Source organism: Microtus oregoni, unplaced genomic scaffold (assembly GCF_018167655.1).
Source record: "Microtus oregoni isolate MIOR12 unplaced genomic scaffold, Mior012 000007F_ref0000211, whole genome shotgun sequence".
Lineage (NCBI taxonomy): Eukaryota > Metazoa > Chordata > Mammalia > Rodentia > Cricetidae > Microtus > Microtus oregoni.
In genome coordinates, this window is record NW_024543066.1 from 40112022 (window position 1) to 40129527 (window position 17506).

General features: G+C 43.5%; 1 protein-coding gene and 1 non-coding gene across 3 annotated transcripts in view; both read left to right on the plus strand.

Moving 5' to 3' along the window:
* LOC121450734 (24-hydroxycholesterol 7-alpha-hydroxylase) overlaps window positions 1-17506 on the plus strand; it is a 91165-nt gene that overhangs the window by 23738 nt on the left and 49921 nt on the right. For both annotated transcript variants that reach the window (XM_041655999.1, XM_041655998.1), the window contains one exon: window positions 5706-5796. In XM_041655999.1, coding sequence (XP_041511933.1) covers window positions 5706-5796 — 91 coding nt within the window. The remainder of the gene's footprint in view (window positions 1-5705; window positions 5797-17506) is intronic.
* On the plus strand, window positions 2629-2817 carry LOC121451179. Its single transcript, XR_005974704.1, has one exon. It is a non-coding gene; the product is annotated as a U2 spliceosomal RNA (small nuclear RNA).

Here is a 17506-nt window from a genome sequence, read left to right on the forward strand (position 1 = left end):
GATTGTAAGCTTTCTGTATTTTGTGTTGTTGTTAAATTCTAACTTTAAGCCATAGTGATCTGATAAGATACAGGGGCTTATTCTAATTTTTTTGTATCTGTTGAGATTTGCTTTATGACTGAGTGTGTGGTCAGTTTTAGAGAAGGTTCCATGAGGTGCTAAGAAGAAGGTATGTTTTTCTGTGTTTGGGTGAAATATTTTATAGATGTCTGTTAAGTCCATTTGAGCCATAAAGTCTGCTAGTTACCTTATTTCTCTGTTAATTTTCTGTTTGGCAGACCTGTTCATTGGTAAGAGTGGGGTGTTGAATTCTCCTACCATTAGTGTGTGGGGTTTGATGTGTACTTTAAGCTTTAGTAATTTTCTTTTACAGATGTGGGTGTCTTTGTATTTGGGGCATAAATGTTCAGAATTGAGACTTCTCTTGATGGATTTTTCGTGTGATGAATATGAAATGTTCTTCATCTCTTTTGATTACTTTTAATTTGAAGTCTATTTTGTCAGATATTAGTTTAACTACACCAGCTTGTTTCTTAGGTCCATTTGATTTGAGAATCTTTTTCTAATCTTTTACTCTAAGGTAATGTCTGTCTTTGAAGTTGAGGTGTGTTTCTTGTATGTAGCAGAAGGATGAGTCCTGTTTTTGTATCCCTTGTGTTAGCCTGTGTCTTTTTATAGGCAAGTTGAATCCACTGATATTAAGGGATATTAATGACCAGTGATTGTTAATGCCTGTTATTTTCTGGTTTTGTTGTTGTTGGTAGTAGTGTGTGTTTCCTTTCTTTGGGATTTTCTGGTGTGAGATTGTCTGTTGCCTGTGATTTTGTGGGTGTAACTAACTTCGTTGTATTGTTGTTTTCCTTCTAGGACTTTCTGTGGGGTTCAATTTATGGTTAGGTATTATTTAAATCTGGTTTTGTCATGGAATATCTTGCTTTCTCTGTCTTTGGTAATTGAAAGCTTCACTGGATACAATAGTCTGTGCTTGCATCTGTGGTCTTTTACTACTTGCAAAATATCTGTCCAGGACCTTCTGACCTTATGTGTCTCCAAAGAGAAGTCGGGCATAATTCTGACAGGTTTGCCTTTATGATACCTGGCCTTTTTCTTTTGGAGATCTTAATATTCTTTATTTATTTAGTATGTTTGGTGTTTTGATTATTATGTGGTGAGGGGATTATGATGATGGGGCTGGGATGGTTGTAAGAGGTGCCGACTTTTGCCATTTTTATCTGCTGCTTCTCTGAAGTTGTGACGATGCTGAATGGGCACCATGGCCTCATTCTGCTTGGAGTTATTATATACAATGGCACTTGTGTAGCTTTGCATAGTGACCTCTCCCCCCTTCTCCAGCTGGGTGTATCACAATCTCTGTCTAAATGTGAAGCTCTTTGTCCAGAAATTGCTTAATATGTATTTGCGTTTGCCATGATTGATACATTATCTGGGATTTTATAGAGATTTTTTTCTTTCTTGTTTGAAAAATGACCTATGATATCCATCACTTTGAACTTTAAATGAGTATATTTTTTAAGTATTTAACAAGCCAAAGTAAAAGAAGTGATGAATAGATGATGGATGGATAGATGGATGGATGGATGGATGGATATATCGAAAAACACCATCAATTGGCACCTAAAACATCCAGCAGAAATTAACTGGGAAAATATTTTAAGAGAGTTCTAGATCCCCATAGAGAGAGTCTCAGCCAGAGCAGTGTCCCCTCTGGTGATACTTCCAAGTAAAAGAACAAGCAGCAACACAGAGAGACGGCATCACCAAATCAGGCATTAAGAACATTATCAGAAACCAGCTGGGGAAGTTAAGGCAGCAGGTGTTCCCAGTTGAGCTTGCTCTCTCTAGGTGAACTTGCCATGGCTATACTTTCAGCTTGTCCTTCCCACTGTACATCTTTTACATCTCAGATTAAACAGTGATAGCATCTGTTGAAAATGATGTTCCTTCAGGCTGTTCTCAAGGACACAGAGCTGTCTTGAGCTATCTCGTTGTCAGTTGTATTTCTTCTCTGTCACAGAGTAGGGGCTCCCATTTCTCACACAAGGGGCTTTGGAGTCTGAAGTAGAGGGACCAACCCCACTTCCAGTGCCAGCTGCCTCGTGAGCTTAAACAGTGCGTGGCAATTGGCTTACATGGTGCACTTCCCGGACTCCGTCAGCATCCGCCACATTTCCTTGTATGCTGTTGAAGGATGCAGCCAGCCTCAGAGCCTCCTTCCTCGTCTCTTCTCACTTCCTCCTTCCCTCTCCTGCAAGTGACTTTTTGTAACTGCCCTGCAGTTTAGTGGGCAGGTTGACTTTCCTTTTTGCACTCTGGACATGGACTTGACCCTTTGACATAATATTGATTGTTATGCCCTTGGGCAGCACTTTTGAAATCTCTTTCCAAATGTGTCAGTGACCTTAGGGTCACTTGCTTTTTGATTCAGTATTGCATAGGAACATTTTATTAACTCTTTAATATCTTTTCCTATTTGTATTTTTTTTTGAGACAATGTCCCAGGCTAGCCTTGAACCCATGATCCTCTTGCTTCAGTTTCCCAGTAGAGTCCAAGGTTATAGGCACATGCCATATTGCCTAGCCCTTTTCTTATTTTTAAGACATAAAGAAATCGCTCCTTGTCCCTTTGCTAAGGTGAAGTGTGGTATCTGTTCTTATCAGTTGAGTAGCAGAGACTTCCTCTGTCTGAGGACAACACAGTAAAGATAGACCTTTGGTGCTGGGAGATGGAATGGGAGCTTGCTCTGCCCACTCCATGCAGAGATCTGTTGCAGCACCTCTGGGAACGGTGCACTCCTCTTGGGGGAGCATCTGAAAGAAATAAGTGCTCCTTAGAAGCACTCCCTTCCCTTAACTTTTGTAGGGGGAGACAAGATCTCATATAATCATGCAGCCCAACTGACCTCACACTGGCTGTCAGGGAGGATGACCTTGAACTCCTTATTCTTTTATACATCCTAGGTGCTGGGACCACTCACCTTCACACCAAAAGTACATTGTTGTGTTTTGATTTGTTTTATTTTATGCATGAGTATTTTACCTGCACATTGTATATGCCTGGTGTCTGTGGAGGTCAGAAGACACCAGATCCCCTAGAACTGTAGTTCTGGGTGGTTGTGAGCTGCTGTATGGGTGCTGGGAATCAAGCCCAGGTCCTCTCCAAGAGTAACAAGTGTTGCTAACCTCTGAGCCGTCTCATCAGCCCTCAAAAGTTCTGTTTTAAAGGTAAAAAATAGCACTTAACACCACCATGCAGCCATTTTTACTGAGCTGAATTTTAGAGTTTTCCATAAAAACAAATGGTACCCAGTTTTAGTGACTCTCAAAAGCACAGTCAGGTGCACAGAACTTCGAGCTCCGCTTGTGTTACTGAAGGTCTGCAGTCATCACTGGAATTCTCTGCTCAGTGTGAACTCTGACCTCAAATACAGTGAGTTAAGTATGAAGTGATTATTAATCAAGTCCAATAGATTCGCACTTCCATTGATAGCTCATCGGAGGAAGAACCCAAGGAGGGAGACAGCAGAGAGCTCTCTGAGCTGCGTGTAGAGGTGAGCTGGATAATCTCCAGCTAAGTCTCCCTGGATCCGGGTGCTGGTCTAGGCTGTCTGCAGGACAGGGGCCTCGGTCCTGGTCCTCTCATTCCTCTCTCTGTATCAAGGCTGTACATACCTCCTTGCTTTCCCAGCTCAGTGCACCAGGTAGGAAGCCGGCAGCCTGGGCTTGCCTCCTTTCCACACCTCCCTTCAGTACTGCTCTTCCTCTTTTGACCACACGAGGGAGGGTTGGGATCGCTCCCAGGGACAGCCTGTTTCACAAAAGCCATAGAGACAAAAGACTTAAGGTATACAAACTGTTACCTGGGTCACCTCAGAATTGATTTCAAAATATTTTTTTGCCACTTACCCTTATTTTATGTATACTTTTCATTTTTGAAAAATATTCATACATCAATACATAATTTCCACCTCCCTTGCCCCCAACTCCTCCTGTGCCCGCTTCCTCTCTCGCGTTCTTGATCGCTTCTTTAATACAATATTAATATTAATTTAGTACAATGCTTATAGGAAAACAGTAAACGGGAAAGCAATCCAAGCTTCTCAGGATCATAAACATTGCTATGTTGTCTAAGCTTAGAAGCAAAACCTTCCACCTCAGCAGGAAGCTCATTTTTAAGATGCACATTTTCATCTTAAACTCATTTATTTTGATAAATATTAGAATGAAAAAAATCAATCTCCAAAATACGTTAGCTCTTGAATAAAATGCAAACATGAAGACTGTTCCGGAGCATTATGGGGGGGGAGCATTAAGGCCAAAGGGGTAATTCACAGAAGCATTCAAAGCGGGCTGATTGAGTGACCCTGGGTAGGGCAAGATCTACACAATCGAAAAGATGGGTGTAGTCTGCTTGGTAGGAGACATTTATAATTGATTACAAATTTCAGCAGAGATCTTTGCTGTCCAGTCCATATTGGAAGCAGCTCCAGTCAACTTAATTTTAAACCCTAGACTGAGATCTCAAACTCCTACATATATCAGGTAGGAAATCGCTTATGTATTACCTTGAGTTACCATTGGGCACTGAAAATTGTGTTATTAGATACAGAATGATCCTGCTGGTCTACAGAGAATTTACTGATGTACTTGGGTACAAATGGCTCTGTTTTCTCGCGTCAAACTCTCATACTTTTGTTTTACTTTTATTTTATATTAATTTTGAGGAATGCTGGGTATTAACCCAGGACTTGTAAAATTCTTACCATACAAATGTCCCATCATCAAGCCTCACCTCCAGGTCCTCATAATTTACTTAATGAGATTTAAGTGTGGTTTCCTGGAGTTATTTAAAATTAATATGTTTTATTTGCAAGAAGAAAGTTTTCTGGTTCATTTTCATTCTCTCTCTGTGACTCTCAATATAGGCTTGCTGCATAGGCCTGGCTGCTATGAAATTTACATGCAAACCAAGTTGTCCTTGAACTCACAGTAATCCTCCTGCCTCTACTTCCCAAGTGCTCAGATTTTAGCTACGTGCCACCTTTCTCTGAAGCCTCATTTGTATTTTAAGGAAATTAAATCATGATAATTTTTTCATATTATATTAGCATTTTAATTATTAATGATTTCTTTAGAAGATTAGTGAATGGCTACACGATATTTTATGTTTTTTGTTAGTAAACACAATTCCACCTTTCTTGGTTCAGCAAAGATAGTTTACTCTATATAAATACAATAGCTAAACTACAGCAACAGAATCAATGTATAGATTTGACATCGCTCTTATTTGTAAAACCTAGTTATTTTGAAAGATGATACTTATTATCATGTGTTTAAAATGTTTTTTTTCTTTATTTTTATTTTATATGTATGGGTGTTTTGCCTGCATGCAGGCCTCAGCACCACGTGTGTGCAGTGACCACAGAGGCCAGAAGGGGGCGTCAGATCCTCCAGGACTGGAATTGCAGATGGTTGTAAGCCATGATGTAGATTCTCAGAATGCAAACTGTGTCCTTTGGAAGGGCCAGACGTTTTCTTGACTGCTCAGCCATCTTTCCAGCCCCTAGTAGTGCGCTTCTGAGGTTGACTAAAACTCCTTGCTTCTTTCAGCTGTCTGCGGCTAGCACTGAATTTGCTTTCGTTCACCTCATGAGAGGTTTCATGTTGTACGTGTTCCTCCTTTCCAGATTGCATTCTGGACACTCGCATTTGTTCTGGCCCATCCTGAAGTCCACAAGACCGTTTTAGAAGCCATATCTTCTGTGTTCGGCACTACAGGTACTAAGTTAATTTACCTAACTAAGGGCGCATTTAGTCCGTATGATTTATATCTTGACTGTCTACCATGTTTTAAAGTCAGGACCAGGGCTTGGGAGATGGCTCTGTTGGTAAAGGGCTGGCGACATGAGCATGAGGTCTTAAGTTCAATCCCCAGCACCGGTTAAAAAAGAAAAAAAGGCTGGGTAAGGCCTTTTTCTTGCAATCCCAGTGCTTAACATGTAAAATTATGGACCGCCATAAGAAAAATGAAAAATAATTTGATTTTTCTTGTTCAAAAGTGTAATATCATTGTATAAAATACCATGTGAGTTAAAAGTTGTCCCTCCCTCGCCTCCTCCATGATGACTGAAAATATTTTGAAAATACTTTGGCGTTTCTTCCAAACTCAAGCAAACTTGACTATCCTGTTGGGTACCTAAGCAGTGCCTTGCCAGCCCAGAAAGTGAACCCAGCAGTATCGGGCTTTATCTTAGAGACATTTGGGCATTGGAATTATTAAGAACTAGGGATGCTCACAGTGGGATTCCAGAAATTCACCGATGAATTTCAGGACAGGTCATTGCTCTATAGAGAGCCCAGCTCCACAGGGCTGATCACAGATGGGCAGAGTGAGTAAACAGTAGGGACCCTCCCTGACTCATGCTCTTCCCCATTTGCTGGGGTGCTCCCTGACTCATGCTCTTCCCCATTTGCTGGGGTGTTCCCTGAATCAAGCTCTTCCTGTTTGCTGGGGTGCTCCTTAACTTAAGCTCTTCCTGTTTGCTGGGGTGCTCCCTGACTCCAGCTCTTCCCATTTGCTGGGGTGCTCCCTGAATCAAGCTCTTCCTGTTTGCTGGGGTGCTCCTTAACTTAAGCTCTTCCTGTTTGCTGGGGTGCTCCCTGACTCCAGCTCTTCCCATTTGCTGGGGTGCTCCCTGAATCAAGCTCTTCCCGTTTGCTGGGGTGCTCCCTGACTCAAGCTCTTCCCATTTGCTGGGGTGCTCCCTGACTCAAGCTCTTCCCATTTGCTGGGGTGCTCCCTGACTCCAGCTCTTCCCATTTGCTGGGGTGCTCCCTGAATCAAGCTCTTCCCGTTTGCTGGGGTGCTCCCTGACTCAAGCTCTTCCCGTTTGCTGGGGTGCTCCCTGACTCAAGCTCTTCCCGTTTGCTGGGGTGCTCCCTGACTCAAGCTCTTCCCATTTGCTGGGGTGCTCCCTGACTCAAGCTCTTCCCGTTTGCTGGGGTGCTCCCTGACTCATGTTCTTCCCTATTTGCTGGGGTGCTCCCTGACTCAAGCTCTTCCCGTTTGCTGGGGTGCTCCCTGAATTCCAGTTCTTGGGATTCCTGGCCTTTGGGAAGTGCAAGGCCAGGGAAAGAGTGGTGGGGAAAATGTGGAGAGCCCAAGTGACTCAGAGGCTACAAATGGAGTGTGACATTAGTCTGAGTGTCTGCAGGGCTCGAATTTGGAGCCCTTAGATGTGGCTCCCGTGTAAAGAGACAAAACTCCTTCTCTCTTCTGTACCATCGCTTGTTTTCAGAACCTGTTATTCTCTATTAACAGAAAAACATTGCTTCAAACACTGTTTCATGGTAATAGCTTCGCTGTATCGATGATGTCCGTTGTAAGTCATGACTGCAGAATAGAAAGCAACTCACAAAAATATAAAACTTAAAAAAAACTGTATGTGTATAGGGGTAGCTCAGAGCTCTCTGAGCAAATGAAATATCTCTAGAACTAATTATGCATAAGCTGTTGCAATGGCTCAGAAATCTAGACGTGGAAGGAGGCCATGAGGCCATGAATCCTAGAGATTGATACCGAGGAAGATATCCATGAAGCTATATGAAGGAACATGCAAGAGAAGGAATATTAGGGTATGCTGTATTATCAAGTCTTCTCCAGAAAAATAGACCAATATGAGATGGTTGGAGTGCTGGATAGACAGTAGGTTATTAGGTCCATAATTAGATAGATATTAAATGGATAGATAGTTCTAGAAAGATTAATTTTACATTTTTACAGCTTATTTTTACTTTTAAATTGTGTGACCATTTATGTGTCTGCATGTGACTCTAAGCATGTGAGTGTAGGTACCCACAGATGCCAGAAGATGGAGCCCCATCCCCTGGAGCTGGAGCAACTGGCCCTTGTGAGCCATCTGATGTGGGGGCTGGGAACTGAACTTGGGTCCTTTGCAAGAGCAGCCTCATAAGGAGGAACTGGTGGATGTGATTACAGATCCTGCTAGCACGGTCTTAGCCATGTGATCCTACTGAAGTCTGTCCTGTGAGGTTAGTGGCTTCTCTGGACCTGGACATGGTTTATCTATACTGAGACGCTATGTGCCTCCTGTTCTTAGCCACGGGCTTCTGTGTGCATGGCAGGTGCTTTCTGCATCCGGTCAGCCATTGAGAACTGCCTTAACTCCTGCCTCTGCTTGTGTGGAGCCTCATGGCCGGCCACGTCAAGGATTGGGTGTTTTCAGTGCCTTCTGGAGACTGGAGCGTGAGTGCACAGCCCTACACAAATGAATGACCTCTGGCTTGTGCGGGAATATAGACCTCTTCAAGGCCACTACCCACACCTGCTTCCCCAGGCGTTCAGTTTCATCTGTACAGTTTACCTGGTATTTGTCTGTCTACTGCTGCAGGCGGCTGCAAAGGTGAACAAATTACCTTTAAAGGTTTTTCTCCCAGCACTCCTCAGGACAAAGCTCCCTGCTTTTCTGCTTCAGAAGTTTGGATAAACAATGATCACATTCTTCTTGGCGCCTATATTCTAGGAGAGGAAAAAAAAAACAATGATGAATTTAATGCATAAATAAATCAAGACTGTTAGCAGCTACCATATTCTGTATACAAAAGGAAACAGACCTGAACGTGGATGATTACCCAGGCCAGGCGTGGAAGCATGGGTTGAGCAGGTGGATCCGGCTGGGCCTTATTGCAAGGACTTGAAGTGGTTTGGGGTTAGACAGGTAGGAATCTGGAGGCGGGGGAGGGAGCAGATGTGAGCCCACAGAATCTGCAGTTCTGTTGAAATGATCGTGTCATTCATTCCACGGCAGAATGTGTAAGGAATGGATTCACCACGTGGAGAGAGGAGCTCTAATACGCCATCTTTCCTGAGGCCTTGCCCTTCCCTGGACAGGCATACTCCCAGTTCTTCCTTGTTTTGTTTTGTTTTGTTTTGTTTTTCCTTATAATTTTTTAAAAAGAAAGCAAAGTATCTTTTATCATTTTACATACCGATTGCAGTTCCCACTCCCTCCCCTCCTCCCATGCCCTCCACCTACCTTTCCACCCCACCTCCATCCAATCTTCAGAGATGATAAGGCACATTACTTTGGAAAAGGTCCAACGCCCTCCCTACTTTAGTTGGCTGAGCAAGGTATCCATCCAAAGAGAATGGGTTCCCAAAAAGCCAGTGCAAGTAGGGATCAATCCTGGTCCCACTGCCATTGGCCCCACAGTCTGCCCCAGTCATACATCTGTTACCCACATTCAGAGGGTCTAGTTTGGTCTTATGCTTGTTCCTTCCCTGTCCTGCTGGAGTTGGTGTGCTCTGTTGTGGGTCTCTGCCTCTGTTTCCATCAGTTGATGGATGAAGGTTCTATGGGGACATTTAAGATAGTCGTCAATCTGCCTACAGAGCAAGGCCAGTTCAGGCACCCTCTCCTCTATTGCTTAAGGTATTAGCTGGAGGCCATCCTTTTGAATTCCTGGGAATTTCTCTAGTGCCAGGTTTCTTGCTAGCCCCATAATAATGACTTCCTCAATCAAGATTATCTCTTTTCTTGCTCTCATCTCTGTCCTTCCCCCATCTTGACTACCTTGTTCCCTCAAGTTCTCCTCTCCCTCCCCTTCTCTCCTCCTTTCCCCTTCCACCCCCCTTTTTCCCCCTGCCCCCATGCTCCCAATTTTGTCAGGCCATCTTGTCTATTTCTCCTTTCCAGGTGGATCCATGTTTGTTTGGTTTTTTTTTTTTGGGGGGGGGGTTCACCTTGTTACTTAGCTTCTCTAGGATCATGAACTATAGGCTCAATATCCTTTACTTTACAGCTAGTACCCACTTATGAGTGAGTACATACCATGTCCATCTTTCTGGATCTGGGATACCTCACTCAGGATGTTTTTTTTCTAGTTCCATCCATTTGCATGCAAATTTCAGGATGTCATTATTTTTTACCGCTGAGTAGTACGCCAGTGTGTAAACATGCGAAATAACATGCCCAGTTCATGGCTTTAACTCTCCATTTTACTAGCCACCTGCTCCCTAGTCATTTCTGGACATCTCTAATACAGAGAGCGTGCCATCAGTTGATCACAGCAGACAGTCTGGGGGGGCGGCATCATGCCTCATCCCTTTCCCTTGTCTGCTGCAGAGGGCATCCCTGCTCCTTTCCCTCCTGTGATGCATTCATGTCCCAGCACCAGCATCTCTCTCCAGATCTCTGCTTCCTGTCTCCATTGCCAGCAGGGTTTCCCAGACTGAGCCCCAGGAGCTCACTCCAGCTGACTGGGGGTGGGTCTTTTGTTTGTGTGTTTATTTTCTTTTGTTCTTAATAAATCTGCTAAAATGTGGGATTTCCAGGAGGGCGGGATGTGCTGTGCAGGGAGGGTAGCGCCAGAGACGCTCCCAACCAGGCCACGGGCTGTCTGGCAAGCCCAGTATACCCACTAATGCCAAGCACGCAGTGACACTGGCAGGGGACACTAAATGACATCGTGTCCCTGGGAACTTCAGCCTGTGAAATCTGCAGTGGGTGCCAGGAAAATCACAAGCTCAGTCTCCATTTTTTCCTATCACTAGCTTTCTCTCCCCCTTCTTTTTTTATTTTATATTATTTTTTATTCATGTGTAGGTTTGTGTCTGTATTTGTATATTCACAAATGTAAATGTGTGGGGGAGTGTATATACGCTCAGGTGTGTGTGTGTGCGTGCGCCTGTGTGTCCTTGCACATGTCTGAGAAGGTCTGAAGAGAGCATGGCATCTGCTAGAGCTGAGGTTACAGCAGGAACAGCTCCAGACATGGGTTTTGGGTCCTCTGCAAGAGCAGCAAGTGCTTTTCGCTGCTGAGTCAGCTCTCCAGTCCTGGTATCACTAACTCTTAATTCAAGCTATGAGACTGTTTGATCTTATCTGGAACCTTTCTTCATGGTACTGTCTGAGCTTCAGGGGAGACAAGAAAAGCAGGAGTCCTGAGGTTTCTACTCTGGGGTGCTCAGGCAAGCTTCTGCCGAAGCACCGGCCATGAGGATGCTGCTGTGTGTAACTTACATGTGTTATACATATATGTGAGGCCATGATGATGCTGCTGTGTGTAACTTACATGTGTTATACATATATGTGAGGCCATGATGATGATGCTGTGTGTAACTTACATGCGTTATACATATATGTGAGGCCATGATGATGATGCTGTGTGTAACTTACATGTGTTATACATATATGTGAGGCCATGATGATGATGCTATGTGTAACTTACATGCGTTATACATATATGTGAGGCCATGATGATGATGCTATGTGTAACTTACATGCGTTATACATATATGTGAGGCCATGATGATGCTGCTGTGTGTAACTTACACGTGTTATACATATATGTGAGGTCATGATGATGATGCTGTGTGTAACTTACTTACACGTGTTATACATATATGTGAGGCCATGATGATGATGCTGTGTGTAACTTACACGTGTTATACATATATGTGAGACCATGATGATGATGCTGTGTGTAACTTACTTACACGTGTTATTCATGTATTTGAGTGTAAGCAATGTGTTTGTATTTTTTTGAAAATAAATCTTTGTGTGTGAGTGTGGTATGTCTGTGACATATCTGTATATGTGCACAAGTGGGTGTACAAAGAACACATGCTGGAGGCCAAAGGAGGGTGTCAGGAATGCTCTATCTCCACCTAGTCAATGAAGTAGAGTCCGTCCTTGAGCTTGGAGCTTGTATTTTTTCAACTAGCCTGAAAGCCTGCTATTCTCAAGTCTCCACCATTTGGCATTGGTGTACCAGGCCTTCCCTGGACTCCTAGCTTACTGCCTGGGTTCTGAGATCCAAGTAGCCATCCTTGTGCTTGCACTGCGAGCTCTCCTAACTCATCAAGCCATCCCTCCAGCCCACAACTGTCAATTTCAAACAACGCAGTGATTACCTGAAGTCACTGTGTGCTAGCCAAAAATAGGATTATTCCCTTTATTGTTTTTTTAATTAAAAGAATCCACAAACTGATAGTTCAATTTGACTTTGATTCTCTGTTTTAATGAAGAAAAGTTTCCCCAAATAAAACTTTCTTCTATGAAATGTTGTCTATTCTCAAAATGGTGAGTGTTCTGTGCCCACAGAACTGAAGATGAACATTAAATTACTTATGTCTTGCTTTCAATTAAGCTACATATTAATTATTATATTATGTATTCGTTCTTACTTATTATGGAAACATGTTTTTGTTGTTTTTCAGATGAGGTTTTCTTTTGTCCCGGGCTAACCTTGAACTCAAAGATAAGTCCAGGCTCACCTCATATCTGTAGGAGTCCTTCCAAGTGCTGGGTACAGGCTGCGCCAATAGAGAGGCTTTTGATTTAAGCAGTCCCACACTCACCCAGCACTAGGGTTTGCTTTCTTTATCTTTGTGCAAACACTGAAGTTCATGTTTAGGTTTCCTTGAGTCATTTATTCCTTTTCCTTTGCTTTGTTTTCTCAATATATAAATATAAAAATCAGGTAGCCCTGAACCACAAACTCCCAGTTCATTCAGCATGTATGTTGTCCATCCAGCACGTGCACTGCACACTGTTCATCTAGCATGTGCACTCTGTTCATCCAGCGTGTGTGCACCCTGTTCATCCAGTGTGTGCACTCTGTTCATCCTGTGTGTGCACTCTGTTCATCCAGTTCTTCCCGTGTGTGCACGCTGTTCATCCAGCATGTGTGCACCCTGTTCATCCAGTGTGTGCACTCTGTTCATCCAGCGTGTGTGCACCCTGTTCATCCAGTGTGTGCACTCTGTTCATCCTGTGTGTGCACCCTGTTCATCCAGTTCTTCCCGTGTGTGCACTCTGTTCATCCGCGTGAGTGCACACTGTTCATCTAGCATGTGCACTCTGTTCATCCCGTGTGTGCACTCTGTTCATCCCGTGTGTGCACTCTGTTCATCCCGTGTGTGCACTCTGTTCATCCCGTGTGTGCACTCCTGCTTCTAATATTTAGGTTCTGTGTCCACCGTATTATAGGCAGTTTTCTTTCCTCATTCAGGGGCTGCTCACTGGGAATTTGCTCATCAGAAGTGCTTGCTCATAACAAGCAGATGAAAGTTCCTGCTTTGTTTTTCCTACATACTTGTTATGTTTTATTTTAACGACATTTTTATTTATTTATTTATTTTCTAACATAGGGTGGCATCCACAGTACCTTTTTTTATGTCTATAATCTTACTATGCAAACTATAAAATTTACCTCTTTTTTAATTTTGAGATTATAATTTAATTACAAAATTTCCCCCTTCCTTTTCCTCTCTTCAAACCCTTCCATATTTCCCTTCTTACTCTCATCCAAATTCCTGGCCTTCTTTCCCATCAATTGTTATTGAATGTATGTATGTACTTGTATATATGTATCTATTACCAGGAACAACCCATTGAGTCAAGCTTTTCCCCCTTTTGATTTACAAGGAAGTGGATTCACCTAGATAGGATTGATTCTTTCAAGTATAAATCAGAAAATGTGTAAGCAAAAATGCCCATTCATTGGCAGAGAGAGGTGGCTCAGTGGTTAAGAGTCCTCTATGCCCTGACAGAAGTTGAGGGTACCATTCCCAGGACCACATCAGGTGTTTCACAAACTCCTGTAATTTCCACTACAGGGCATGCAGTGCCCTCTTCTGGATGCTTAGGGTACCTGCATTCATGTGCACATACCTATACACAGACATAAGTCTGAAAGTAAATCTTTAAAGAGGGTCTCTTGGATAGAGTCAGAAGTTGAGCTGTGCATTTTCATCCTGTTAGTCACGAATTTGTGACTTTGAAAACAAAAAATCGTACCCACAGCCTATAATATTTTTATGTTTGCTTTGTTTTTGTTGTGGGCACTGCTGTGTTTGGATAGAACACCAATCCTGATGGAACATACTGACACTGTGGGGTGTCCAGGTGCAAATACAGAATGACCTTGACTTTGCTAGTAAGCATACACAAGCCTGCCTACCAGCAAGATCGAAACAAAGCCCAGGGTGGCATGCATGGTGAGCATGGCACTGCCCTCACTGGCTTCATTAGCTCCCCAGTCCCATCTCATTGCATTGTGCTATCTGCAGTAGCTCCAAGTTCGGGCCTCACAGACTGCCGTTATTTGTGCTCGAGGCTAACTCACAGCTTCTGCCCGCTTGGGTGTGCTCTCTGTCCCCTCTTGCCAGCCCACCATCATGCCATCTCAGCTGACCTAGTAATCTTACTCATCACTCATCCCCAGCTAGCCCGGGCTCTATGGCTAATAACCAGAGTTACGACTGGAATGGATCTTTGTTGCCTTTTATGGGACAAATTGTCCGAAATAATGAAGTAAGGGACCGAGTAACAGAGCCACAATTTCTCCAATGGAGTTATGACACAGAATAGTTATTTTATTAAAAAACTTCTCCGCTTCCACTTGAAATCTGATAACGTGAATCTAATGTGAGGGGTTAGAGGCTAAGACTAATGCATATTATTTCAGGAATATTTCACGAGACTCATGTTCCTTTGTTAGCCTGGCCTTTGTGAGCTGCCTCGGACCTAGGATGCAATAAACTACACGGAAGCATATTGCAACAGTATTTCTCAGTCACCAGCCTTGGAAACTGTATCTAACTATTAACAAAATCAAGAGGTTTCATCTGACCTACCCCAAATCTCATCTTTTCCAGCCAAAATCTATTATTTTATCCTCCTCCCCAAGCCCTAAGGCTAAGTTAGTGCCATTGGCAACACACAGCCTGTGAACTCCACCTGATACCTTAGCCATGCAGACATCCATGTATGACGAAGGGCTGAGAAGACAGTCCGCAGAAGCTGTTTCTAATACTCGTTGTTTCCTGTATGAAATGCGGAACTTGGTCCTTATGATGGCCTACGTCTGTGAAGTGACCCCCTCCATCTCCTGGCGCCAGCACACAGTGATTCCTCTGGTAGCCATAGCTTCTTGCCAGCCCTGTCACAGTTATGAGCCAGGAGGGAGGTTCCACCCCACAGCCTCTCAGTTTAATCATCGACCATGTCTCACTCCCATGGCACGCTCTTCCCCGGCTTGATTAATTCTCGCCCCTTCTCATTCAAGTACACCCTTTTCAGTGGGTTCTGAAGGGGAGTTATCAATGCTTTGGGATAATCTTTTTTTTCTTTCTGTAGATGAAATGCTGAGGTGTAAGGGTTATGTTTAGATCGAGGTTTATTTTATGTCTTACCCCATATTTTCTCACTTCTGTTTACTATAGACTGGAGCATGCTCTTCATTCTTTTTCTACAGAAGGAGAAGACATCCCAATTTTGAAGCAGGCTCCCCTTTGTCTTCTTACAAACATAGCAATCAAAAGTGACCCCATTAATGTGGGAGGTACTACTTGTAAAAATTAACAGGAGATAGAGTTTTTCTCAGAAGAACAGAAGCCGCTGATTTAGCATAGCATTGCTGAGCTTGTCTGAAATGACAGAATGGACTATGTGTTGTTTTTATGTGTGCATGCACGGGTGAAGTAAAGGGCAGAGGGTCAGTCTTTTGGCCCTCCCTGTCCCCCGTCAGCTGTAATTTATCTGTTCTAGCAATGCCGTAGTCCTTGCTGTCTCTCCCTTACCGTTGTCCTCACTGTCCCCTTCATCTTCGGCATCCCAAGTGTCAGAATGAAGCAGCTGAGCCGAGTCAGCTTCCAAAAGGCTATTGCTTGTACTCCTCCAGAAGGAGCCTGCACCCGCGATAACACACTTAATCACAAATTCCTGGGATGTTAGGTACCATGCCGACCTTTCGAAGACTTGGAAGCAGCACTGAAAACTCAGAAATGAGGACGATGCGTGGAAAGGCTGGTGGCCACAGGGTAGGAGGGGGTTGGAGATGTGGCCTACCAGGCTCCTGCTGTCTTTCCAGCCCCAGTGCCTCGGAGCCAATGGACAGTCCTTTGGTTTCCGGTGTTCATTTACCAGAAATACCTGAAGGGGCTGTGTAGGCCTCCCCTCGCATTCTTCACCTCTCCTTATTATTTTCGGTGCATAGAGCAATGGGCTAGGGGGTGGAATGTCTCAGCGAGTAATAGCGCTTGCTGCACAGGTAGAGAACCTGATTTCAAATTCCCTGAACCCACATGAAAAGCTTGGGGTGGTTGTGCCTGTGTCTGTGTAGGAGTCGGAGACAGGAGGATCATTGGGGTTTCAGGATGTGATCTAATCTCAAGGGAACAAGGCAGAGGGTGATAGAGCAGGGCACTGTAGAGTCTCCTCTGGCCTCCATGGGTTCTTATATACATATGTGTGCACCTGCACATGTTTGTGTACACCACACACACACACACACACACACACACACACGCACAGCAAGCAGATGCACACACCAAAACAAACAAAAAAACTGAGGTTGGGATGGACCTATATGGAGGAAATAGTAATATTTCATAAACGTACACTTTAAAAAGAAGGGAACATGCTATGTTCCTGGATGGCAAGGTTTAGTATCATGAAAATGTCAAATTACTTCACGTTTTCAAATTCCTGTACATTTAATTAATCATGATGATGATTACAATGACTTTCTTAAAATTATCCAAATAACTTAAAACATACAAAAATAGCTATGATAGCAATGATAATAATAATTTAGTAATAATAACTAAATTATTAGAAATATAAATTACTGAAGCCAGAACCCAATAACAGATGAAAACTGATCATAAAGTCAGGATAACCAGAACACACAGCATACACCGAAAGCGTGGTGAGGCATGGGAATTAGTTGTCTGTCTTTTGTCAATGAAAAATCAAAGAGAGGAAAAAACCATCAAGTTAGGTGGGGAGCGATGTGGGGAAGATCTGGAGCGGTTTGGGGAGATGAAAGAATGTAATCAAGATAAATTGTCTGAAGATTATTTGTTGGAGGAGAGGGCCGCTTGTTTGTTCCCAGCCGCCCAGCTAGCTTAGACCTAAAATAATCACACAGAAATTATATTAATTAAAACACTTCTTGGCCCATTAACTCTAACTTCTTATTGGCTCTTACATCTTAATTTAACCCATTTCTATTAATCTGTGTATCGCCACATGGCAGTGGCTTACCAGCAAAGTTTCAGCATGTCTGACTCTGGCGGCTCCAGGTCTTTTTTCAACTTTGCTCTTCTTCCAAACTGCTCCAGGTCCTGCGTGTCAAAGGTTCTTGTAAATTTTTTTTTTTTTTTTTTGGCCCAACAAACCTCTCTGTCAATGCAATAATCCCAATCAGACCAAATCAAACCAAATTAGAAAAAGCCCAGGTTTAATGGGTGGCAGTGTTCCTGGGTTGCCCTCCGGGAAAACACGGAGGGGCGGGGAAGGAGAACCAGAAAGACCACATGTTTGTTCTCTGGGGGGAGGGGCAGTTTAAAGAGCCTGTGGGAGTGGTCTTGATCCTTCCTAGGGAGGGGTGATCATTTGGTGGGCTTTTTCAGAGGTGGAGTCTGGACTGCGGCAACTGGGGTGGAGGGGCTGAAATG